The sequence below is a fragment of the Linepithema humile genome, chromosome 4, assembly GCF_040581485.1.
Source record: "Linepithema humile isolate Giens D197 chromosome 4, Lhum_UNIL_v1.0, whole genome shotgun sequence".
NCBI lineage: Eukaryota > Metazoa > Arthropoda > Insecta > Hymenoptera > Formicidae > Linepithema > Linepithema humile.
Window position 1 is genome coordinate 25,183,588 of NC_090131.1, and position 24,870 is coordinate 25,208,457.

At 38.9% G+C, this 24,870-nt stretch overlaps 5 protein-coding genes across 19 annotated transcripts in view; 3 read left to right on the plus strand and 2 right to left on the minus strand.

Moving 5' to 3' along the window:
- Positions 1–148: 148 nt before the first annotated feature.
- On the plus strand, positions 149–9,680 carry DCTN1-p150 (dynactin subunit 1). 6 transcript variants are annotated; one of them, XM_012367346.2, is made up of 21 exons: positions 149–297; positions 550–1,073; positions 1,520–1,674; positions 1,979–2,011; positions 2,154–2,213; positions 2,796–2,943; positions 3,421–3,483; positions 4,535–4,672; positions 4,798–4,935; positions 5,047–5,286; positions 5,402–5,653; positions 5,726–5,842; positions 5,932–6,175; positions 6,256–6,538; positions 6,647–7,071; positions 7,353–7,589; positions 7,662–7,956; positions 8,030–8,225; positions 8,304–8,666; positions 8,758–8,889; positions 8,968–9,680. In XM_012367346.2, exons 2-21 carry the CDS (start codon positions 906–908, stop codon positions 9,181–9,183), a joined length of 3,903 nt encoding a protein of 1,300 aa, XP_012222769.2. In that variant the 5' UTR covers positions 149–297; positions 550–905; the 3' UTR covers positions 9,184–9,680. The 6 variants fall into 6 exon arrangements, with proteins under 6 accessions (XP_012222769.2, XP_067210512.1, XP_012222771.2 ...); XM_067354411.1 differs by having other exon boundaries at positions 3,424–3,483; XM_012367347.2 differs by having other exon boundaries at positions 169–297; positions 630–1,073.
- Positions 9,681–9,992: 312 nt separating this feature from the next.
- Positions 9,993–16,448, minus strand: LOC105672443 (casein kinase I). Of its 4 annotated transcripts, none has more exons than XM_012367378.2 (6): positions 15,827–16,426; positions 14,472–14,581; positions 14,037–14,259; positions 13,660–13,953; positions 13,327–13,582; positions 9,993–12,080 (listed from the first exon to the last, which is right to left on the minus strand). In XM_012367378.2, the coding sequence occupies exons 1-6, from the start codon at positions 15,953–15,955 to the stop codon at positions 12,070–12,072; spliced, it is 1,023 nt and encodes a 340-aa protein (XP_012222801.1). In that variant the 5' UTR covers positions 15,956–16,426; the 3' UTR covers positions 9,993–12,069. The 4 variants fall into 4 exon arrangements, with proteins under 4 accessions (XP_012222801.1, XP_012222800.1, XP_012222799.1 ...); XM_012367377.2 differs by having other exon boundaries at positions 13,294–13,582; positions 15,827–16,410; XM_012367376.2 differs by lacking the exon at positions 9,993–12,080 and adding an exon at positions 12,417–13,046 and having other exon boundaries at positions 15,827–16,448.
- Positions 16,449–16,964: 516 nt separating this feature from the next.
- LOC105672449 (ATP synthase mitochondrial F1 complex assembly factor 1) lies at positions 16,965–18,487 on the plus strand. Its single transcript, XM_012367385.2, has 2 exons — positions 16,965–17,506; positions 17,774–18,487. Exons 1-2 carry the CDS (start codon positions 17,248–17,250, stop codon positions 18,379–18,381), a joined length of 867 nt encoding a protein of 288 aa, XP_012222808.2. The 5' UTR covers positions 16,965–17,247; the 3' UTR covers positions 18,382–18,487.
- Positions 18,488–18,843: 356 nt separating this feature from the next.
- Positions 18,844–20,852, plus strand: MetRS-m (Methionyl-tRNA synthetase, mitochondrial). Its single transcript, XM_067354434.1, has 5 exons — positions 18,844–19,259; positions 19,344–19,575; positions 19,649–19,884; positions 19,956–20,190; positions 20,268–20,852. Exons 1-5 carry the CDS (start codon positions 18,969–18,971, stop codon positions 20,831–20,833), a joined length of 1,560 nt encoding a protein of 519 aa, XP_067210535.1. The 5' UTR covers positions 18,844–18,968; the 3' UTR covers positions 20,834–20,852.
- Positions 20,853–21,171: 319 nt separating this feature from the next.
- The window catches only part of Dop1R1 (Dopamine 1-like receptor 1), a 129,311-nt gene continuing 125,612 nt past the window's right edge, over positions 21,172–24,870 (minus strand). For all 7 annotated transcript variants that reach the window (XM_067354440.1, XM_067354439.1, XM_012367372.2 and 4 more), the window contains 3 exons: positions 24,513–24,616; positions 23,731–24,013; positions 21,172–23,325 (listed from right to left, as the gene is read on the minus strand). In XM_067354440.1, coding sequence (XP_067210541.1) covers positions 23,041–23,325; positions 23,731–24,013; positions 24,513–24,616 — 672 coding nt within the window. In that variant the 3' untranslated portion in view covers positions 21,172–23,040. The remainder of the gene's footprint in view (positions 23,326–23,730; positions 24,014–24,512; positions 24,617–24,870) is intronic.

The following is a 24,870-nucleotide window of genomic DNA, read 5'->3' on the forward strand; positions in this document are numbered from 1 at the left end:
CAAAAAGGAAAAAAAATTACAGACTTTTATGTAAAAAAATTTAATAAATGTAAAAGTGTTAATATAAATTTTAAGAATTGAATGTTGAATTCAACTGATGTAGTATAAAGAATGTAGATTTTGATAAGAGATTATTCGATTTGAAGAGTATAGTGCACTTTGTCGATTGGCCAGCGTGACATTAGGAATACAGCAGGTATCGCTCGCAAGAATTTATTCGATCCGAAAATCCAAGGCGTAGTGCTCTTGTAAATTGACCGTATTCTTGCAGTATTCAGAATATATAATTCTGCAAAGGTTATTATTTATCAATTATTATTTTACAATATTATTTTTCTCATATATGCATATTCTGTATTAATAATTTATATATATTTTTTTACAATTCTGTTGAATATTTCATAACATTGTAAGATATTCATATTCATATAAGTCATTATTCATTATTATTAATTAAAAACGACAAAAACGATAAAAACTGTCATTTATGTTATACTGCGAGAAGAGGTTATATTCTTGCTCTATTGAAGAAAGTTTTTCGCTCGATAGTTGCAGAACCGTCCAGTTGTTGCACAAGCAGTGCATTTTCTAAACATAGCTGATGTTAATTAACTTTTCTCTCTATTAAGTGAAAACTAAAAGAGCTAATCTCTATATGTGCCACCTGCAAAAGTGTGATAACAACTGTCAGTAGACATATAATATCGTAACACAGATAACACGGACAATCTATCTTTCTAAAAGGGTTGCAATTCATCGAACAATCGACACGATATTATTTTCGAATATTAGTTCGCGAAGCAAGTGTAAAGTGGCGTTTACGAAGAACCGCACGAAGGTTAGTAATATACAGCTGATGCGTTCGTCTGCGACGAGTCGCGGTTGACAGATTCAGCGCGACGAAGATGTCATTCAAAGCTGGTCAACGCGTCGAGGTTCCTGTAAAGGACTGCCAAGGCGTAATAGCCTACGTGGGCCACCCGGCCTTCGCGTCGGGCAAATGGATCGGCGTGATACTCGATGAACCGAAGGGGAAAAACAACGGCACTGTCAAAGGCCAGGTGTACTTCAAGGTGAGTAACGAGTAAATATACTAATTTTTTCGAATTTCGAATAATATTATATGGTTTACAATAGTAAACACTAATGTTTAATCATCCTCAAAAAGTTGCCTCGGTTCTATTAGATAAGTCAAGAAGTGCACATTAAGGTTACATGACACATAAATTTGTATAGGTCGCTGAAAGTCTTTGACACGCTGTGATAAATTGTATTATATTTTATTATTGTGGATAAATTATATATTTAAAAATGTACAATTGTGTAAAATGTTGTCTCTTTTTACATGATTTGCGACAATATCGCTTTCTAGATTTTTTATAATATTTTTTCTTCACATGCTTTATAATAAAAACCATTTTTTAAATTCAAGACAAGATAGCTTTATATATATATTCTTATTGTATAAAGCAATTTATTTTAGAAGAAGAAACTGTATTTTTTGTTTCTATTGCCACAGTGTGCGGAAAATCATGGCATGTTTGCGCGTCAGACACAGCTTATACTTCTGGATGAAGCTGGCAATAGGACAGAACCTGTTAGTCCTTCTTCGGCAGGTAGCAGTGCCACTACACCTGACGACAGCGCTGCTAGAGCCAGGAGTCGTCTAAATAGGTAAATTCTCACAAATATAAAATAAGAGCCTCCCAGATTGTTGTTTCTACAAATGTAATAAACTGTAAATATGAATTATACTGCAAATAGCAAACTATATACACCTTATAATTAAAATGCTACAAGAAAGTGCTACAGTAATATAGCACATTTGAAGTAAAATGTTCTGTATATTGCAAAATTGAAAACTGTAGAACTAATCGGTAATTAAGCAGTGCCCAATCTATTTACATAAAGAATAATAATGTCTGTTGAATTAGTTTCATGAAATTTAAGAATCCTTATTCCACAATTTTCATGCTAGCATTAGTATGCGTCGAAGGAACGAACCTACAGCGTAAGTTTTACGTCATATAATAATGTTGAGGGTTAAAACAAGCAATTATTGTGCTATTTCTCTTGCTAATTCCAATACAAAAATAGACAGGCGAGTATATAATTAATAAATTCTTAAAATGTATATGCTGCTTACATAAAAGTGTACGGAGAAAAACATCTCCTGCGAATGTTACTCGCCAGCAATCTGACAAACTTTCTGGGTAAGATTACTGTAAATCGTAAACTAAATTTTGGCAAATTGGTGTATCAGCAATGTGTATTTTTTTTATCGCCACTGCTTATATAGATATCTTGAAAGCAATCGTACTATGTCGCTATATCAAAATGCCAACTGCATTATTGAATATCTAAAGTACTCTGCCGCCTTAAAGCATAAATCATTGCCACTATGCTTTTCATAAAGCTTTTATATGTGTATTTTTTTTATATTTTTGATTAGTAAAAAATTTGCAATTATTTTTGTTATCTTATTATTACATTGAGTAGTATCGATAATTGAATATCAAATGTCGAAATAAATATTAAACATATTTTATCATTTATAGCGCATTTTTACAAGAATTCTTGCTTCAAACCTATATTTTCAGTAATGTTCTAAAGTTTCTTTCGGACAATTATATTAATATTTTTGACGTTTTTATTATGATTTCATATCATTTTGTGAATCTTTATTTTCTCATTCTGATATAAATAATGCAAACTCGAATTTCTATCACGATCACGATGTTGCAATCAACCTAGCGCAGCAAATATATTGTTAAATATCTTCTGTCATTTTACAGTTCTCGATTATCCTTGAGTGGAAGTAGAACATTATTAAGTGCTCCAAGCACAGAAAGTTTAACTGGATCGCAGCATGAACGTAGGGATGGCGGCGAGTCATTAATTCCAGCGCCAACCACTGCTTCAAAGCGCGCATCATTTATTGAGGTAAGACATATACTGCGAGCTATGATAATAGACTATATAATATAGTATAAAAATTATATTAAATATAGAGCAAAGTCTATCCGCAAAGAATGTTATCCAAAAGATTTCAAGCATGATATATACATATGATGAGTGGTATACTTCCTACGGACAAGTTGCTTATTATATTTTTGTATCTTTACTATTTTTAACTAACAAGCAGGTTCGAATATTTTGAAATATCTAGGTCTTTCGATTATTTCTATGTTTCTTACCTTCATGTGCAAAGAATCTTATTCTGTGACTCGGTGATAAGACAACTACGATTGTGCACGTATGCGTTTTGTTATGACTGGAAAGTGGGCTTGGAAAGACGTGAGATAGAATTAACGATGCGAATTAAGAGAAAAAAAAAGAAATTTGTAAATTTTGAAAACAAGTTAGAGGACTCCGTTGCCACAGAATGATTCATATGGAATGCACGTATACGTGTTTCAGAAGTCCCCTAGCACGAGCTCGCCTCCCGGCAAAAAGCCAAAGGCCCAAGATGATCACAATAATGTAATTAATTCTCATTAATTGTAATATCTCTCAATTTTTTTTAATCACCTCTAATATCTTGTTCTTTCTCATCCTAGCTGTTTGTCGATCATGAAGCATCGTAACACATAACTTTCGTAACAAATAGCGTCATTGCACACCTTTAACGGGCACGCGCCCGTCCGTCCTTAGCGGATTACGGATTTGGTTTCATTTTATTCTGCGCCATATCTCCACCATTCAGTTTAACATCAGCTTCACTAACTAAGTTCTATGATGCTTCGATTTACAGCGGAATCGGATAGCTTGCGATTCACAATGGGGGGAGGGGAAAAAAAGGGTATCCGACACTGTCCTTCCACAGTTAGGACTGATTCCTGTTGTATTGTGTCGCAAGGATAATAATACTAACACTTAGCGTGGGCGAATTTTAATAACAGCATCATGGTACAAAGACGTAACTTTGCCTGACCGATTCATGTCCCGCAGTTGTATCTGTTAAAAGTTAGTCGTTCTGGAACGCGGGAATGCAAGTGGCACATGTGCGACTGTCGTTAGGACGTGATAGATGAAATAGTTTGATGCTCTGACTTTAGTATACCCTTTTCGTAAATGTTACCACATAACACGATTCAGCTCATCAACTGGGTCTCCTTATATATTCGTTAGTACTAATAGAGTTATTCGGTGTAGCTTGTTGGTGTTTTGCGCTGTCACTACTAATCTCTCATTAATCACCGTAAGACAAACTAATTCCACTCAAATGTAAATACAGAAACAATGGCATTATCGCATAAACACCATTATATTATTCTCGTTATAGGAAATGTGGGGTGTTTTTTTCATTGCCGCATTTTGAGAGTAATTATGTTACCTTTGTTTGTGCGCCATTCATATATCATTCAGTTTATATACCGTGTGTATATGTGTTTCAAGTTGACACAGGTACGCAGGTTCAGAGGACTTTGAAGAGACTCTTTGGCGATTACACAATTCTTTCATGCGATAATAAAAAGAACACCCAACTACGAAGCGCAGATAAATTTCTTATTTTCTCCTTTCTGTAATTCAGACAGGTTTTGTAGAAACGTTGAAACCGCAGTTCGTGCCCGGCCAGGTGATGGCAGGTTCGGCAGCGGCCGCGAACCTGGTGGAAGAAAAATTGTCACACTTGCAGCTTATACAAGAGAATGATAACTTGAAATCTCAGGTGAACTGAAATTCTTCTTACACGGTGCATATTCACAGGAAATTTTCTGTCTTATTGCACTGCAGTCATTTACTTTTCAAAATTACGTTCACACATATACGTATATCGTATTTAATATTTCACAGGTACGCGATCTTACTGACAAAGTAGAAACTTTACGTGTGAAGCGAATGCAGGACAAAGAGAAGATGAAGGATTTCGAAAAGACAAAACTCCAAATCGAACAGCTTCTCGAGTTCAAGGCTAAAGTCATGGAAAGTCAAGTGAGTAAATGCGACATGAAATTTATTTTTAAAAAATTGGTTTGTGTGAGCATCGAAAATATATTTAATTTCGAAAATGAATACCCTAATTATTTCTATTACTTCTACAAGGCGAGCCTCCAGAGAGATCTTCAACGAGCTCGACAAGAAGCCAGAGAAGCTTATGTGGCAAAGGAAAAATTCCAGGAAGAAATGTCCGGTATCGCGGAGACAGCAGAAATGGCCACGTTAGATAAGGAAATGGCAGAAGAGAAAGCGGAAACCCTTCAAATTGAATTAGAACAACTCAAGGAAAAATTGGAGGAACAAACGTTGGATTTAGAGATATTACGCACAGAAATGTCCGAACGGGTATAACATCTTGTTTTCATTTTATTAAAAATAATTCAATTATTATGTAATATTAATATGTCAATATTATCTTTTTTTGGCGTGGTTTTGAATGATATTATTTCTTCGCAAATAGGCAGCCGGCGGTGGAATGACTACAGGGACATCGAACTATGAGGTGAAGCAATTGGAACAGCAGAACAATAGATTGCGCGAAACGCTCGTGAAAATGCGCGATTTGTTGGCGCACGAGAAGCACGAATTCCAGAAACTGCAAAAGGACATGGATCAGAAGAAGTCTGAGATTTTGGAGTTGAGTCGCACGAAAGAAAAGTTATCTGCGCGTGTCGAAGAAATGGAACATCAGATAGCGGATCTACAAGAACAAGTATATATCGTTTTCACGAATGAAAATAATATCTCTTCCCTCGGTTATGTCTTACGTATTTTTATCTTGTAGGTTGATGCGGCATTAGGAGCCGAGGAAATGGTCGAAATGCTAGGCGAGAAGAAAATGGCTTTGGAGGAAAAAGTAATTGAATTAGAAGAGGCTGTCGCGGACTTGGAAGCTTTGCAGGTACGCAGAACTTTGTATTACCAAATATGTAGTCTGCGACAAATCTATTAAAATGACGGAAATGACAAATGTAAAACTTATGCGACTAGGATATGTCTGATCAATTGGCCGAATCGTCCAAAGAATTGGAATTGGAGCTTCGCGAGGAATTGGATCTCGCTCTTGGAGCGGCACGCGACGCGCAACGGCACCGAGACGCCGCGCTGGAAACACTCGCGGATCGCGAATTAACCATCACGAAGTTCCGCGAACTCACGCACCAACTGCAGGAGCAATGCTTGCAATTGCAGCAACGAGTTCAGTCGACAGAATCCACCAAGACTAATATTCGAGGTAGAAAATAAAATAGCGTGTAAAATTATTAGATAAATAAGTTAGTTTTCTTACAAATTCTTGTACTGTTTACGATTCAGGCGCGGACCAGCAACTGGCAGAGATATTAGACTTCCAGAAAACGTTCGCCGAGACTCGAGCGCAAACCAAGGCGGTCGATCTCGAGTTGCGTCGCTTGGACGCCGAGGAGGCGCGGAACCACGTGTGCTATTTGCTATCCTTCATGCCGCCCGCATTTTTGACTCGCGGCGGAGACCACGACGCGATATTAATGCTTCTTCTGATACCGAGAATGACGCAGAAAACGGAGATATTAATCTCGCAAGTGCGAGAGAAGTACAGATCGATCGAGAAGATAGACAGGTAACGCGATAATTTTATTTTATTTCATCATACAATTTAAATTAAATTAAATTTTTATTGTGCGAGTTTCGAATAACTTTTTATATATTTTATTTATTTTTGTTGCAGAGCTTCTGTAGTGAGAGGTCACTCGGTGGCGCAATACTCGTTTAGATCTCGTCTGTGTTCACACATGTATGCCTTACAAACGACGCTAAGCTGCTTCGAGTCGACTCTGAACTCCTGCAACCCGGAAATGCTGCTTAAAGCGGGCGCGGCTTATCCGGAAATGGCGGCGCAAGAGAAATCTTTGGATTCACTGATCGAACTGGCTAAGAGAGATCAGTTGGATGAGAATTTGCCGATGGACGCTATCGAGAAGTGTTGCGGATACTTCGCGACGATGTTCTCAGTGCTGTTCGGGGAAAATACGACTATCAATCAGGCGCGTTTGATCGTTAACGGCACGAGAACTTTGGGCAGCACGTGCGATGCCATTGCTACCGACGCTGCGGCGATTAAAGCACTGATACAAGGAGAGAGTGGTGACATAGGTACGTAACATTTGATGGATTAATACGCTGTTTATAAAAACTAATCGACGCATTTCAAAGCAAACCTTTCCATTTAGTAAAACTTTGCATATTCAATGTTGATGAGAAGTTAAAGAATCGACAACAATATCAGAATACAATTAGTATTTATTTAAGAAAATTTACGTAAATGTTAACTTAATATTTTGTAGAACCAAATGTCACTAGAATTATTTTATGGAGTGCATTGATTTTTTTTATAAACAAAGTATATCTTGGTATAATACGTCCTTTATTATTAGGTCTACTTTGTCAACACGTGGAAACAACGTGCGAAGTAATCCAGCAACACTTGAAGTCGGCTAGAAGGCGAGTACCGCGCGATCACGCCGGCCCAGCGTTCTCCGTAGCCGCCAATTTAGGATTAGACAAAGACTGCAACGAGCAATTCTCGACGTGCTATCAACACGCTGTAAAAATAATAAAGACACTCCAAAATCTATTGAAGAGCGCTTTGCAGGCTATCACCGGAAATGGCGGTGAGTATTTGATGAATTTCTCTTAAAAATCGATCTTTCTGTAATATTTACATTGAGTTCAATTGTCTCCAGATTTGGATACGGGACTCACGGCCGACAAGTTGAAGGAAATGGCCGCGACTTCTAGCGAAAAGGTGTACGATACGGAAGACCTCGGACCTGTCGCCACTATCAAAACCAGCTTGACGGTGATACAACAACTGGCGGCGAATCTGGCGCAGAAGATGGCCGAATGCGAAAACGAATTGGCTATAAGCGGACAGACGCAGAGTCAGCAGCAATCTATGGAGAACGAATCGATAACGCCAATCGTGGTTAGAGCGAGTGCGGTGAGGAAGGAATCGGAGGAAACGAAAATACTTAGCAGGTGTGTACATCTGGATATTTGTGTACTTTTTGAAGATTATTTGATAATCTTGATATCTTTTTTTTTATGTTAGAAAACTCGAAACAAGAGATGGCGATATACGCGAAGCGAGATTAGCTCTGCGGGAAAAGCAGGAAGAACTGTCCCAAATGACGTTGCGAAAGGAATTGGCCGAAAAGCGATTTGCGACGCAACAGCATGAACACGAGATGAACGTTGAAAAGCTAAAGAGAAAATTAGACGAGGCGCAGAATCAGTTAAAACGCAAGGTATTTCTTTTTTTTTCACAATAATATATATTATAATTTACTGATAATTTTTTAAATGTTATATTTGTTTGATAATAGGAGAAAGAATTCGAAGAGACGATGGATCATCTACAAACCGATATCGACAGTCTGGAAACGGAGAAAGGACAATTGAAGGAAAAGCTGAAGTCGGTTGGCAAGAAACCGACATCAACATCTGGCGCGGATAGCATGACGGGAAGCACTTCGATAATGAGCACTTTGGATAACAAATATTACGTACAGGAAATAAACGCTCTCAAGGAAGCCTTGAGTAACGAACACCAGCAAAAGAAAAAGATATTGTGCGACGTTCTACGACGGAAATTAGATAGTTTGGAGCCATTATCGACGCCGTCGACTCTCAGATCTCCGGACTCGACGATTCAAGAATTGCGGAAGAGGACCACCGAGCTCGTTAAGGTGACTATCGATTGCTGACTGAGGCCTCACGATAATTATTATTGATTATCGAAATATTCCCTTATATAAAATACACTTGTTCACATTTCAGGACGTCGCGAAGACCGTAGTGTATCCGACGGTTCCTGATTTGAGGCGTAAAGTGCCCGAAGTGTCTTATCATTACTTATTGGAACGGCGAAGGAACATCATACAGCTGAAGGAACGAGCCGACGAGCTGGCGGTAAGTTAATGGATAGATAAGAGTGCAGATTACACGCACTGTAAAACACTGAATGTTCAAAAAATGTATTTTCTTCAGGCTCAGGTGCGTCGCGAGGCTATCAAACGTACGCCCGGCGGAAGAGCGGAAGCGAATTTCGCCGTGTATCCGAATCGAGAGATGGCGGCGGCGATGCACGAACGCAAGCTACTCGCCGCCGAAATAAAGATCCCTTACAACGGCCCCGAACAATCCTTCTTGGTTAACGTAGGACCGCAAGAACTTAGGAAAATTCACACTCTACTATACTATTAGAAACCCGCGTTGCTTTATTATTTATTTCCCGGCGGCAAAGTACGTGATCACAGAAGCATTCAAGCAATATACCGTGCAAGAGACTTTTTCTAATATTTTCATGATTTATATAGTGATATTTTATACTATGTTGCCGCACCTTATCGCATTCTGTAAGGAAAAAAACAGGAGGGAGCTAATTATATATATTGTTACGAAGAGTTAATTAGGTTTTTTATACGGAGAATTTTACGCGCGCACGCGTTGCGTCGGTGCGAAAGAGGTACAGGGCAGATCTAGTAATTCGTAATTTGCACTCGTGCAATGTTTATTTATTTCCGATGGGCTACAGCGCGATGACCGGTGCACCGCGCCTTGGGAGGCTCCGTTCGTTACGTTATAAACGCAATGTTTAGTATTAACAATTCAGAGGAGAAATCGTGTGCCTCCGCGGCTTTTCTGTATTATATATATATATATATGTCCTTAAGAATTGTCAAATATACGATCTAAAAATATTTACACAATTATTCTTTGTTATGTGTACCCTAAGTGGTGATGGTATCACAATTATAGAAAGTAATGTTCGTGGTCTCGCGGAGCAGGCACGTCACCCACCTCGACCAAAATATCATATATATACTTTCACCGTTGCTACATGTCATATAGGCAACGGCCCGATATCATAATATTATCACGATTACCGCTAAACATTTAATGAAACAGAAATTTTTATAGTACAATATTCCAGTTTTTTATTTGTAGAGATAAAAGGAGCAGTAAACCGTTGATGTAATCCTCAAATATTTATGAAATAATGTATGCCTTAATTACTGTCACAATTTTATTATACATACAGGCATGTATATGTGCGTATGTGCGTACACGTATCCCGTACGCGTACATACGTACACACATACACACAGCGGATAGTATTTAAGTGCATATATCATTAGTTTATTAACTTACTCGCTCATTCACTCTCACAGCATTGGTGACGCGCACTCTCTTTTACACTTTTTATTTATTCTCTTTTAATAATAATTAATCACGCATTCAATCGAGAGGACTGGTTATTGGTTATATCTTTCCTCGTATTCTCAAAAAAAAAGAAGAAAAAAAAAGAAAAAACAAAAGGTGTCCAGGCAGCGTAAATCCGCTTGTTCAAATTTAATAAGCTTTTTTTTTTTCTTTAAAACTTCGCGTGCGTAATCGCAGTTAAGGCTGACCGGACGACTGGTAGTACCTACTACGAGGACGTGTAACGCACGCTTAATAGTATTTCGTTAAAGATATATGATTATAATATTCTTTTGGAACTAATGCTCGCAAAAACATGGACGTGAAGAGTTTAGCGTCTAGAATGAATAATACAACTAAAAATCTTAAATGAGATAGAAACGATAATTTTCTAGTAATCACCGACATCAGTAAGTATATTCTGACTGTCCGAGGCAATTCTTTTTTTCTCGGTGTATGTGTATTTGTTTATATATATATATATATGTGTGTGTATATGTATATATACATACATATATATATATATAATATGTATGTACGAGAACATTTGTTGGTCATGAAGTCCCTTGTGATGTGTATACAAAATATGAAACTTAAATTTGAAGCAACAGCACGTGAAACAGCTACTGCACAGTCTCAGCTATTAAAACTATATATACGGAAGAGTTGTTCAGCTAGAGCCTCAGTTACAGGGATACTTTCCGAACGAGACAATACCCTTTACATCGTCGAGGCAAGAGTAAGCCTGTAACTACTTCCCGCCATTTCGAAGTTTCTTCTGCTTTCTTTCGCGACATTTTTTTTTTTTTACTCTTTTGCAATTCATAGTAAACATATTCACAGACAGAAAGAGAGTAAATCGAGGGATATCTCTATGGTAGAATCGTTAGTCGTTTTGTTCGTTTCTCGATGGAGTACGATTCGTTACTCGATATAATACGGTACATACTTAAAAGTTAGATTGTTGTCTTAATATTAAGGTATCTTTAACTCTTACTTGTCAATATTATATCGGGGAGGGTAGGAGAACATGATCGTTTATTCATGTAAAAAAAAGTTATTCCGGTCAAGCGTGTCAAAGATACCGTGCCAGGATCTTTGATACTATTGACATGCCATTCTTGTGATAAGAAAAATATTAACATTTTCTCAACATTCCACATACGCTAGTATTATGCTCGTACGATATATTGAAGACAAAACAAAAATTCAGGAAGCAAGGATGTCAGTTCGTCTCTAATGGTAGTGCTCATACTCTCACAAAACACTCACGTATTGTTTTTTTTTTTCCCTTTTTCTTTTTGTTTTCATTATCTCTCCTTCGGTTCATAGAGTAGATATAAAATGTTACACGACGCGCTCCACGGATTAACGCGAGCATTCAAAGTATGGTTTGAATGTCCTCTCTTTCTCTCCATGAAAGTTACACGGCGAACTCCGCGGATTAAATCACCCACTATAAATCAAGTCCGATACCACATGCACTCTTTTACAAGGATCTTCTTTCAGAGCATCAAAACCTTTATTTTCAATGATTACCAACGGTAAATTAAATATGTAATAACAAAATAAGAACAAGCCACTTTCTGGCTAGCTGGTCTCTCACTCGTTTCCAAATCCAAAGAGTTTAATCAACCGAAACTCTAAGTTGCACAGAAAACAACTCGTGTGTAGCCTGGTAATTGTGCAACACATCATGTTTCCCGTGTCGCGCACGCACGAAAGCTGCGTTTGTAATCACATAATTGGATTTTCGTCTCTGCGAAGTTAGAGTGTTGACTGATGTGACTCTTTGAATAACAACTTTTTTTTTTTTTTTTAATAAGTTCGGTACCTCGTTTGAAACACTTTAGCGATCGAGATTGTTGCTACAATGAGGAGTTAGTCTTAGCGCGCTCCTGGAACAAATAAAAATTTGTTTTTGAAATTACATAAAAATGATTCTCGTACCATTCTGTTGTCACGACAATGCTATGAATAATGCAAATTTAACTTTTCCTTTAAGTTAATGCTTTGCATTTAACAGCAGTGCAAATGCCAAGTCTTATTTAAGTACTTTTTTGAGATCAGTATCACTTCGCGCGATATACGCAGATAAAATCAAGAATAACACTGGTATTACATATATATTCTAAAATGCAGTATACGACGCTAAAGTCTAATCTTACTTAATCAAAAGAAATTAATTCTGGAAGCACAATATAGCACAATAAAGCAGTTCAGCGTGTGGAACAAAAGACCAAAAAAAAAAAAAAAAAAAAAAAAAAACTTTAATATAATGAGTTTGAATACATCACTTTCAATGTTTCAAATGATTCAACAATGTTCTTAAATAAAAAGATGAAAATAAATTAAAAACAAACAAAAACAACAACAAATTCAGAATAGTTTTTAAAAAAAAGACTATTTTAATCATTAAGACTAATCATTCTATTGACATGATGTAACATAGGAACATTAAATTATTATACATGAAAATAGGTGACCAGTTGTATCAATCACAATACAAATTAATATCACGAAAATAGATTCTTAGTGAATATCCATTAGTAAAGTTTGGATGTAATGTGAATTTTAATACAAGTTCATATATTCATAATGTCATGGAGTGAAATTAATTGTTATTAAATGTTAATTAGCATACAAGCATACTTATACAAATCTCCATTAGTTTCAGTTGTTAGCATTAGTAAAGTAAAGAAAATATATTTTCTCCGCAAAATTTCGAGTGTTGATCAGAAAGGAGGGGAAAAAGCATACAAAGAGCCTCTGCTTGTGTTATGGCTTCTTGGAAGAATGATTTGTGCCGATTGAAACGTCGTTGTGTTTTGCGGGGTCCAACCATCTTTTAAGCTTGTAATTTGCTGTTAAAAACGATAACTCATATAAGCAATATAATTAAAAAACATAAACAGTACTTCGGCGTTAAGTACAGTGGTTAAGAAACATTAATGCGTGAGGTTTCAACAATTCAGAGCGCAATATTATGATGAGCGTTCCGACTGAGCGTGAAATGATGAGACGCGAAGACGCACATGAATTTTTAGCGAAATCTACAAACTATGCGAACATGCTATCAAAAGTCTATTGCAAACATCATTTTCATTGCACCTGATTGAGCGTTGGCTTGAGTTGGTGCCTGACCTTGGCTTTGTCCTTGCCCCTGAGCACCTTGAGCACCTTGAGAGAGACCTGGTCCAGCTGCTGATACTCCGCCGCTAACAGTACCACTTGCTACTTTTTGCTTCAACATCGTCCAATCGAATGTATAATCGTATTGATGGTTCAATGTACGGAAAAGAATGCGGAAAAGTTGGCGCAGATACATGTAATCCGGGCTTTCTTCAAAACGTAGACCTCGCGTGTAATTCAAATACATTGCAAATTCGGCGGGAAATCCCTAGAAAATAGTAATAAATCGTACTCGTATGACACAAGCGAGAACGTGAAAAGATTAGCGTAAAGCTGCCGACGTACCTTGCATAAGACTTCTACTGGCGTAGACATTTTTTTCTCACTAATTTTTTCATACTTCTGCTTCTTCGTCGCCGCTTTGAGACCTTGCCAAGGTAATGATCCGCGATTGAAGTACATAAGAACGTAGCCGAGTGATTCCATGTCGTCGCGACGACTCTGTTCGATCCCAAGATGTGCATTGATGGACGCATACCTCGCGGTGCCCGTTAAATTTTTATCCTCGCGATATATTATATGCAATCTTGTGCGACTATCCCTGTATTTCTTTGCCAGTCCAAAGTCGATGAGGAATAACTGAAACATTTGTTTAATTTAGAGCATCTATGTGGAATGAAATCTCTCTGACATATTGCGTAGAAATAGATCAAAATATGTACCTTGTTACAGTGTCGCCCAATTCCCATTAAAAAATTATCTGGCTTTATATCTCTGTGAATAAAGTGTTTGCAGTGAACGTATTCAATCCTACCGATCATCTGGTCTGCCAACATTAAGACTGTTTTAATCGTAAACCTTCTTGAACAAAAAGTAAACAAATCCTCCAAAGATGGTCCGAGAAGATCCATAACAAGAACATTATATTCACGTTCTTGGCCATACCTGTGAGAAAAGTTTTCTTAGTCATCAAATTCACATAAATTTTAAATGATATTTGAGTTGCAAAACTTTCATTACAATGGTTTTTAAAAAAAGTGAAAAAGTCTTTTAATTGCATGAAACATTGCATGAATCTTTCGATTGCACACATAGAAAACATCTATATAGAGAATCATCTAAATAATATATAATAAAAAAATTAATGCAATAATTACCAGCGTATGTGCGGTATGCCTATGCCACCATGCAATATTTTGTACAGCTTTGATTCGTATAAAAGCTGAGGATGCCGAGCTCGCATATTTTCCAACTTAACTGCGACCTCCTGAAATAAAAATGTACAGTATATGTGTAAAAATTGCATTTCAAAGTTTTATCTGATACAAAGATTAGAAGCGTGATGCAAGAAGTTAAATTCATAAAGTAAAGCGTTAATATAGTTTCTTTATGCAGAGAAAAACTTCTTTTGTTTCTTGAATACAATATGTATGTATGTTGTATGAATAATAATAGACAAAATTTAAAAAATTCAAAAAGTAATTAAAGTCTAAAAACAGAATGTGAAAGTAAATGCTATCTGCTGATTGTAAAAGTTAATATATTTAAGTTCATATTAATTTTGACTTCCTTCTTCATTAAGTCTTTAAATTCTATTATTTATGACTCATTTATTATCACCTATTTATTATTTCTTAAATCATTTATTGTTTTCTAAAAAAATATGCCGTTATCAATATTGGTATTCTTATTATATTGCAATAGGCACATTTCTATATATGGATCATAATTGAGTTCAGCTTAAAATAAATTGCACAGTGCACTAATAATAATGATAATTGAAAAAGAAACAATCTGCAAAATGAATAAAATGAGGGCTAATTGCATCATCATCGCGAGCGCACGGACGTCATTGTTAATTCAATTTTTCTTATTTATAAGTGAAACTATAACCTGGTAAGATACAGGATAACAGGCAGGTTTAGTTAGGCTGTTCAATCCAGCTCGAGTGAGACATAAAAATCTGCCGCGAGCCACTTCTGCAGATGGTTGCAAAATACGCGTACCCAAATCCCGATAATCATCATTATTATGACAAGCGTCAACTTATATTTATCTCGACCGCGTCGCGACTTACATACGTCATTCGCGATACGCATGACAATACGAATTTTCGGATGGAATTGTAGTCAACGATTATTCACGACACACGCGTGCACTTCTTTCGCGAACATCCGTCCGCAAATCGCTTCTCGCACGATCGTTCTCGAAAAGACCTCGCCGTTTGGAAGGCAGACGAACGAATCCTTCACTCCGACGAAATCTCCCGACGTAACGCGGACGCCGTTTCGCGCCGCGGACGATCTCGCCTCCGTTTCGTCGCGCGAGCATCGCGGTGTTGTCGAGGAAAAAAAGAAAAAAAAATAGGGGAAACACTATCGCGACGACGATCACAGCCGTGAGTTCGCTCGCGATCAAAGAGCCAGAAACGGGAAATACGAACGGAGGGAGGCCGCGAGCTGGCGGCCAGCGATGGGTCGCGTGCGAAGAAAACCGTTTCCGTTTCCCTTACCTCGCCATTGGAGATGTTGATGCCGAGGTAAATGTCGCCGAAGGAGCCCGAGCCGATCTTCCTCATCAACCTGTACTTGCCGCCCACGATGAACTCATTCTTCACTATTGACATCGCTAACGACGCCATGTCACTAACTCTCCTCCGTCTGCCTTTTCTCTTTCCTCCACACTGTCTGGCTCGTCCCTTGCGCGGGGACCTCTACACTGCGGTGTAGTTTCGCACCTGCTCTCCGTCTCTCTCTTCCACTCACGCTCTGCGTCCCGCAATCTCACCGCTTGCTCACTCCCTCTTTCTCCTCCTTTCTTCCAGCCGTCTCTTTCTTTCTCGCGCGTAGTCGAGTCAAATTGAGATACGCACTGATGAGAGCTCAGCACTCTTTACCGACCGAATTCCGTTGGAGTTAAGATCACCGGGCTCGCGATGCGGTCGTTATTACGTGTCGGGCGAGTGGTCACTGGCGGCACGACAAGCCCCGTCGACAGTGCGCCGACATTTTCCCTTTCGCTATGGACACGAGATAGCAGCAACTGACGACGGTCCCGGAAGCTATACGTCACGCACCAGACGGCGGCCCACTGCCGCTCAATGAAGCTACTCGCGCGCGATGTCGCACGCGGACGACGATCGTACCGAGCGGTATGCGCGCGCGATAATCGGCGTATATTTCATTCGCGATCGTATCGCGTGTGCGGATAACCGCGTCGCTCGTCCAAGCGTTCCTCACATCCAACAACTGATCCGCGTGAAGTCGCTCGCTTGAGAACGAAGTACCTGCCGCTCAGGCCCGTAGCGCGCGTGACGAAATAACGGATCTTGAAAAAGCCGCGATATACAAAATTGTCGATGACGTCGATTCAAAATTTTTTGACGTTCACGACTGCGATAGCTTCGCGGCAACTGTTCGAACGAAACTTGTGGCTTACGACGCAAAAAATAGAAGCGGTGTTTCAGGTGAAATGAATGATAGAAACCTAAGATAGAGGTATCGAGCAGATTTACGACAATACAACTTGCGAACCCGGATCTTTATGAGAGATGTGGGTCAAAGAGTGCCGCTTTCACGTGGTTACGGCACTGGCGTACCGGAACCTCGTGCTACTTATTCGTATCTTTATAAGCTATTGTTTGAACGTGCCCAGCGCGGCTGTCCATCACATAAACATTCGACTGAGGCTCGTCCAGCGAATAACAATGCCAGCAACACCGCTACAGCGCTGTACAGCACTGCAAGTGATCGGAAAGTGTGCACAAGTTTTAGCGAAGAGATTTAAAGCGCCGCCGGTGACATCTGGTTTCGTCTGCTGACGTCAATCGCAATTCAAGACGATGGCAGACTACGTTTTTTATACATAAAGCTTTGATGAACTTGTGCTCCAGAGAGATTACTCCTATTTTTGTTTGATATCAATTGACAGCCAATGGCAAGTGTCTTACTGCGAAACGCAGCACGTGTAAGATTACATGGACAGCTGAAGGATATTCGGATAGCTACGAGGACAAGCGTTGAGAGGTCTATCATGACGAGCCGGGCGAGACTCGAAAAGGTTTTGCAGGAGCTGGAGAAAAATCCTTATTATGATAAGTACGCACAGAAAATCGCGAAGCTGCAGCAAACTAGTCCGGATGAGTTTTTGCAACGCGTTGAGCAGCAGGAGACGAAAGTTCGCGAGAAGAAAGGTATATAACCTTCAAGTTTGTAAAGTTGCACATTCCTGCAATATTAATTATTTTGATTATTTGAAAGGATCATTTATATTCCCCTTCCTTATGATTATTATACATTATGCCTTTTTATTTTGATGGAAATATAGTTTTATCTAGATATTGATAGTGTAGAGTTTTTGCAAATTTTATGATTACAAATTGTCAGCGATGCATATTAAAAACATTAGTTCTAAGAGTCGGATTATTGTGTGATAAAGGTATTGAACATTACTGTTAAAGAGAAACGTGAGAAAGCTGCTAAGTTCTGTCAAACTGAGGCAAAGCCAGGTTTGGAATCCAGTGCGCAGGCAAAAGAACAGCGATTAGATAGCGTAATGAAAATTGATTTGATAAAAGATAAGTCAAAGGAAGAAATCATAGAAATATGGACCGAGTATCACAAGCAGAAGGACTGCATCTGTGGAACTATGACGCCTGAGCAGTATGATAAAATGTTTACACGCGGCAAACAATATTCTACCTTCCTCTTGCCATTACCGAGAGAGCAAGGTTATGAATTTATAATGTGTCAATTCTATGGATCAGAAGTACACATGACACCTCTTTTGTGGTATCAGACGCATAAAGAGAACGCGCCTGAGTGTTTAACTATGATACATTACACCGAATTGAAAGATGATAAAAATGTTGTACTCATGCGCGGAGAATTTGACACAAAATTGTTACAAGTACATGAAGCACAATGTCTAGCTAATGAATTACAGTTGTATTACTGCAATGATAACAAACAAAGATTGCAATTGCTTGAAACATTCACTCAGAAACCTAATGAATTTAAACACATGGATCTTATAGCTCAGTTAGAAACAATATCTCTAGAATCTTGAAGAAAAATTAAAAACTGTTGTAATATATTCATTGTTCTTGAATATATTCATTATATTTTAGTGATATGTATATAAAAATAGAAAAATAAATATTTGTGAGATTAAATACCTGTATCTTGTTTTTTCTATAAATTCACAAATACTATTTTTATTTAACATATTGTTTTAAATAATCATATCTAAAGGGAACATAATATTGAAGTATGTTAATTATATTGATATTATAAAGTTTACTTTATATTTATTTTTAAAAAAAACAGTTTTTTTGTAAGGCAAAATATATGTTTTTCCTCTTCTTAAATGTTTTGATAAACTTTAATTATCCACATAAAATAATAACTGTTAATTTAAATTTCAGTTAAACACATAACTCCAAAGTATCAGTCCTCAAAATCGTCAATATTTCCATTCCTGTTAAAAAACGTACGGTCATCATGGAGTCAAACAATAAAGAGGCAATATGTAAAAGATCTATCTCAAAATATGTATATTACTACGCCTATTTTTTACGTAAACGCCGGTACGCAAAATATTCTTCAAATTAATAACTTCTCTCATTAATTATCATCCAATTATAGTAGTTACAAATGTTTTATACATTAGGTCCTCATATCGGACATTTGTACAGTGCGGTTCTGGCCGATGCTGTTGCTCGATATAACACTATGTTGGGTCACAAAACATTTTTGACCACTGGCACTGACGAACACGGCAACAAAATCAAAACTGCCGCGACCACGGCGGGCCTGCCGAATCTCGAATACTGCGATAAAATTTCACAGCAATTCCGGGAAATGTGTGATAGGTTTGAAGTGGATTACTCGCGTTTCATTAGAACCACAGAAAAGCAACATTGTGATGCAGTGCATCACTTTTGGGTTCATAGAAATAACTTTATCTCAATCTCTACACGTATACGTTTCTAACATCCTGATTCATGTTAGGTAATTTAATGTTTTCAGAACCGGTTAGAAGAAAGAGGACACATCTACTTGGGAAAGTATTCGGGATGGTATTGCGTATCGGACGAGGCATTCTTGTCTGACACGGAGTTGGTGGAGCAGAAAGATTCAATCGGTAAAGTAATTAAAGTTTCCGCTGAATCAGGGAACACGGCGGAATGGACGGAGGAGGAAAATTACAAATTCCGGCTTAGCGCATTTCAGGATGATCTCAAGTATTGGCTCAAAGATGGTATAAGAAGCGTGGAATCTTTAGTCTCTTCTTCTTTAATCGCTGCAAATCATGAACTCTGGATCTTTTGTAGAAAACACAGTGAGACCGGCGTTGTATCACAAAACGTTGTCCGAGTGGATAGAGGAAGGCACGTGTTTACAAGATTTGAGCGTTACTAGAATTAGAAATAAGGTGCCGTGGGCTCTGCCTTGCCCGCGCGATGAATCTCACTCCATATATGTGTGGATGGATGCTCTAGTAAATTACTTGACGGTCTTAGGATATCCAAATGAATCATTCAAAGAATTTTGGCCGCCCATTGTTCAAGTAAGCATCGGAATTCTTAGATAATACCTAAAAGAAAACAGACATGTTAAAGAAAAGAAATATCGATACAGATAATTGGAAAAGATATCCTGAAATTCCACGGCGTCTATTGGCCAGCGTTTTTAATAGCCGCGGGACTTGAACCTCCAAAGACATTACTGTGTCATGCTCATTGGACCGTTGATCATCAGAAGATGTCGAAGTCGAAGGGAAACGTAATATCGCCTTTTAAAGCGGCGAACGATTATTCGGAAGAGGGATTGCGATACTTTATTTTGCGAGAAGCAGTGCCGCAGAATGATGCAAGTAAGACAAATACTCTTACATATTTGTAAAATTTGTATCATCTCTTTCCTAAGCTTACACAATCTTTTGCATTCCAGATTATAGTTCGACAAAAATTGTCAACACATTGAACTCGGAATTGGCGGACTCGTTGGGCAATCTGGTCAGTCGCTGCGCGGGTAAAGCGATCAATCCATCCAAAGAGTTTCCCGATCCGGCGAAATACTGGAACGTGTTGCGGTCACAGGCAGCCGACGAAATCAGGGAAGCTTTAGAGTCTGTGGGCAAAAAAGCGGGCGAGAGTTACGACGAGTACAATTTGCATCACGTTGTGGACGCGGTGATGAGTATGGTCCATTCCGCGAATAAAATGGTGGCGTATCACGAACCTTGGCAGCTGAGGAAGCGAGTCGATGACGCGGATTCGATCAACGAACTCAAAGCCGTGATCTCGCTTGCTCTGGAGAGTAGTAGAATAGCTGCCTTAATATTATATCCAATTGCACCGAGACTGAGCAGCGGTCTGCTCGATTTCTTGAATGTCCCAAAGGAGAATCGCATGTGGACGGACACTACGCCTGAATTCTTCAACAGCGGTAGAGCGAAAGAAAGGCATATCGAAAATAATAATGTAATATTGTTCAAGAAAATTAGAAGTCAATAAATATTTAGATATTTCTATATTCTTGTAGTTAGAATTTGCCTGGATATCCTTGTGTATTAATTATATCGACAATAAAAGCAGCTTTTGCATCGTTTTCTGTACGTAGAAGCCTCAGAGCAATCAGAAAAAGTCAAATCATAGAAGTTGAACGCTTCAGTTACGCATAAAGTATAATATTTTGAGTTATAATAAACAAATATTTGAAATCTTGCAGAAGAATCATTCGTCGGATTTATCGTTTTACGATAAGCTTAATCTTCATAATTTCTTTTCACATTTCGCTTCCCATGCAGGATGTGAGCTAGAGAAGGAATCAATAAAAAAAGCCACAGATCGAATACTCTTGTCGAAGTCTTAGTCTAATGTATTTACAGAGAACGGTCATTCGAATATATCAGTAGTATACATCAACATTGCGCACGTGTCGTGCCGGCTAGAGAGCTCTACGTCGTTCCTTCAGCCATTTCGTTTCCACAGCAACAATATGCATTCGTGTACGCCGGTAGTTTTCTCTCTTTCTCGTTCTCTTTCTCTCATACCGGATCGCAATGCGCTTTGTATCGTAGATATAGATGTACCAAGGAAGCTCGACGGATCCTCACGAATGCCAAACTGGCTCGTGACTACTTCCTTCCGCTTGGATATGTAATGCAGAATTGAGTTTAGATTCGACGGGTGCTCGATTCCGCTAGTTTACCCGATGAGCGCGCCCATAAGTCGAGATCTCCGCGCCCCCGCGAGCATCTCTCCGTGCATCCCTTTCGCGCCCCGTCAAATAGAAAAATAATTAAATGGCTATTTACAAGATGGAAAATGAATTCTGTAGTTCACGGCGTGTCTCGCGCGCCGTCGCGCTGACCTATTGCTATAAAGTATTTTCTTTTTTTTTTTTTTTTTTGTTTATGACGTTTCGACAGACGTTACTATTTAGAAACGTATCGGTATCTCGAGTAACATCCAGCTTTTAACATCGGCTATCGACATTGCTCCATTAGAGAATTATGATTGCTTGACAAGATTAGTATCCTAAGCGCTACACTCGGATTCCTTTATTAATCGACAAATCCCACTCTATGCCTGTCGTCGTACCGTTTGAGTAATAAATAAATGAATGGAAAGAAAACCACTACAAATTTCGGTGGATTATGTCTTCTGGATATGTTTCGAAGTAAGTTTTGGTGATTGTCTTAAATTATGGTGACTGATGTCTTCGCGACCCGTCGCGCATACACCACAGCCTCCCGCTGCTCTTTCGTGATGAAAAAAATTCTCATGCACTTTACAACAAAAATCGCAAACTTTGAACAAACTCTCGCATCGCTCATTTTTCATCAGTTAATCGCTTCAAATCGCAAGGATTACGACGATTGTTCTGAAGATAAGGACACGAGGTCTGTAATATCCGGTAATATCTTAGTTTTTATTGCTCGAGCATTTATTATATTGTTTCTCTAGAATCCGACACGTCGAAGAGACACGAGCAACGTTACCCACTGGCCGAGTGTCAATGATAGCTAACTAGAACATTGATATTACGTGTAGCCGCGTCAACTACCGCGCACTACGTTTTGATGGAGGAAAGATTCAGTAATATGATTGAGTATTATCAGCGTCCTCAGTTTTACATTTATATTACACGAGCTAGCGAGGCGGTGCCGTCGTAACTGCAGTTGCAAGTCTTCCTTCGAGCAGCCGGGCGCTTCGGTGCTTCGATCCTTCGTGGAGGCAAATACTAAAGTTTAGCACGCAAGAATAAACTCTGCTCGCTTGTTGATACAAGCGACGTCGTATGTAGGTTTTATGTACATTGATGCAAGTTTCGTACGAAACGATAACCGCGCAATCGTCCCATTGGAAGTGCAATTTCTCATCGATTACTATAGATTTTTCTCTGCAACTTCGAAACAAAGTAACAAACAGTGATTTGTTCATTTTAAATATCGAAATAAAACTGTTTTATAATCGAAAGTTTTTTTTTTCGACACGAAATCAATACGGTAAAAATTATTTTGGATACAGCATATTCAAATTTGCACATCATGTCACTTCCTATAAGACGATGTCAATGTGTCTCTAGATTCTGTTTCGCAAATTCCTCATTAAGAATAATAAGGGTGAAACGACGACTCTGGAGGCAAGCGGCGAGTGAGATCCAAGAGAGAAAATCATTTAAGATGATCGAGAGAGTTGAAGACGCTCGTTGACATTTATATGGCGCTGACGATGGTGTCGCGATGCCGTTGAGCCATTACGCCGACCTGGCAGCTGTCCGCGCTCGATCTCGGGCTGATGTTGCACTCGACCATGGAGCCGTTGCGCTTCTGCACCACAACGGAGCGGAACTCACCGCACTCGCTGGTCGACGGTTGATTGCCCCGCGCGCGCGCTCCCTTCGTGAGGATTCTCTTGAACGCCTCCCGGAATTCGGTGTTGAAGATGCTGTAGATTATCGGGTTGAAGGCCGAGTTACTGTAGCCGAGCCACGTGAGAACCTGCTCGAAAAGAAGAAACGACTCTTAACCGCGCGACATTTAAATATTGAGATTTCATTGTTCCAGATATTTAAATCTTACGAATTTAATATGAAAAAAATTCCTTAAGAAAATGTTAGTTTTTAATTTTGAAAATTGTATTAAGAATGTTTCCCAAAAGCTTCCACCATTTTTAAAGCAATTTTCTTTAATAATATCTCATAAATGATGAGTATTTTTAGTCAAAATATTATCCGGTATTAACTACTACCTTTTGCCTTTTGCCAGGCAAAAGATGAATATCGCGATAAAAGAATATCTCTATTTTTGAAACGAATAATCTATACCATAAACGATGGAAATTTGTGCATCCCTAATAGTTGAAATAAAATGAGCGATCTCAGAGTGTAAAGAGTAATCGTATACCTGAAATGCTCGGAGAGATATACAGGTCTTGCAGAAGGCTGCGACAATATTGACGCAGAAGAAGGGCACCCAGCATATCAGGAATACGCCCATAATTACGCCGACGGTGATCGCGGCCTTGTGGTCGGACACGTGGTAAGGACTGGTCGGCTTCGTCTTCGTCTGCGGCTTCGGCGGCTTGCAGCGACTGCTCTTTGAACGAAAACTCTTGGCCATAGAGGTGTCCGGCAGCTTCGTCACCGCACGGATACTCTTTACATGTTTCTGCGCGTAGCAATAGAGCCTGGAAAAAAAAAAACGTTCTTCAATCAGTGAAAAAAAAGCTTCTTTTATCAATTATAATCGGCGCACTTTAAAATGCTATTTTTTTGACGATGAAATAAACAATATACTGTATCTTTATGTAAGCTTTTAAATAAATAACAAAGTGTAATAATGATAAATTGATAAAACTCCCTGGAAAATGTTTTGAACTTCTTGGAAATTTATTTTATTAACACTCACGACAACGATGTTCCACCAAGAAATTTTACGATATATTTATGTTTATTATGGCGCACACAATTTACCTTAGCGTAGGTGTGCTTTTCCGAGAACGACGCACTATTTTGGTTTTCCAAGAAGCTCGCTCGAAACCACGGAGGCGGATGATGTTTCGCGAAACAGCGTGCAAGCCGCATCGCTTATAAAGATTACGGCAAATACGGAAGTAAAAAGTTAAATTAATGACTCGCGAGTAGCTATGAAGGCGCCGCGCGAGGCGCCCGGATGGGCGGTCTTACCTGCAATAAATACCCAGCATCACGATGCAGGGCACATAGAAAGATATGCAAGAGGACACCACCGCGTAAGTGGGTGTAATGTCTAGGGCACACGTAGGGTGCTCCTGTAAGGGTAAAAGACGAGGTTTAATTAACGGACGCGAGGATTGCGCAAACCGCACACGGCGCGACGGGGTGAAATGGGAGAAATGTCATTTATTTTTAATCCCTCTGATATTCAGCAAAGCAACAATCTGCGGCGATTCGCGTGCCGCCGCCGCGGAGCTCGGCGGCGCGAATTTAATTTCACACAGCCGATATATCGCAGCTGGTTAATATTTATAATTGCAGATTTTTTAATATTACATGCACGCCCCAG

Coding starts and splice junctions, on each gene's coding strand:
- DCTN1-p150 (XM_012367346.2), top strand. CDS start 906: ATGTCATTCAAAGCTGGTCAACGCGTCGAGGTTCCTGTAAAGGACTGC. Junction 7,072..7,352: donor AGGAGAGAGTGGTGACATAG/GTACGTAACATT, acceptor CTTTATTATTAG/GTCTACTTTGTCAACACGTG. Junction 8,667..8,757: donor GGACCACCGAGCTCGTTAAG/GTGACTATCGAT, acceptor TTCACATTTCAG/GACGTCGCGAAGACCGTAGT.
- LOC105672443 (XM_012367374.2), bottom strand. CDS start 15,955: ATGGCGTCGTTAGCGATGTCAATAGTGAAGAATGAGTTCATCGTGGGC. Junction 14,582..15,826: donor TCAACATCTCCAATGGCGAG/GTAAGGGAAACG, acceptor TTTTTATTTCAG/GAGGTCGCAGTTAAGTTGGA. Junction 13,954..14,036: donor TTGGGCGACACTGTAACAAG/GTACATATTTTG, acceptor CAAATGTTTCAG/TTATTCCTCATCGACTTTGG.
- LOC105672449 (XM_012367385.2), top strand. CDS start 17,248: ATGGCAAGTGTCTTACTGCGAAACGCAGCACGTGTAAGATTACATGGA. Junction 17,507..17,773: donor GAAAGTTCGCGAGAAGAAAG/GTATATAACCTT, acceptor TTACTGTTAAAG/AGAAACGTGAGAAAGCTGCT.
- MetRS-m (XM_067354434.1), top strand. CDS start 18,969: ATGTTTTATACATTAGGTCCTCATATCGGACATTTGTACAGTGCGGTT. Junction 19,576..19,648: donor CAAGTATTGGCTCAAAGATG/GTATAAGAAGCG, acceptor GATCTTTTGTAG/AAAACACAGTGAGACCGGCG. Junction 19,885..19,955: donor TTTGGCCGCCCATTGTTCAA/GTAAGCATCGGA, acceptor ATATCGATACAG/ATAATTGGAAAAGATATCCT.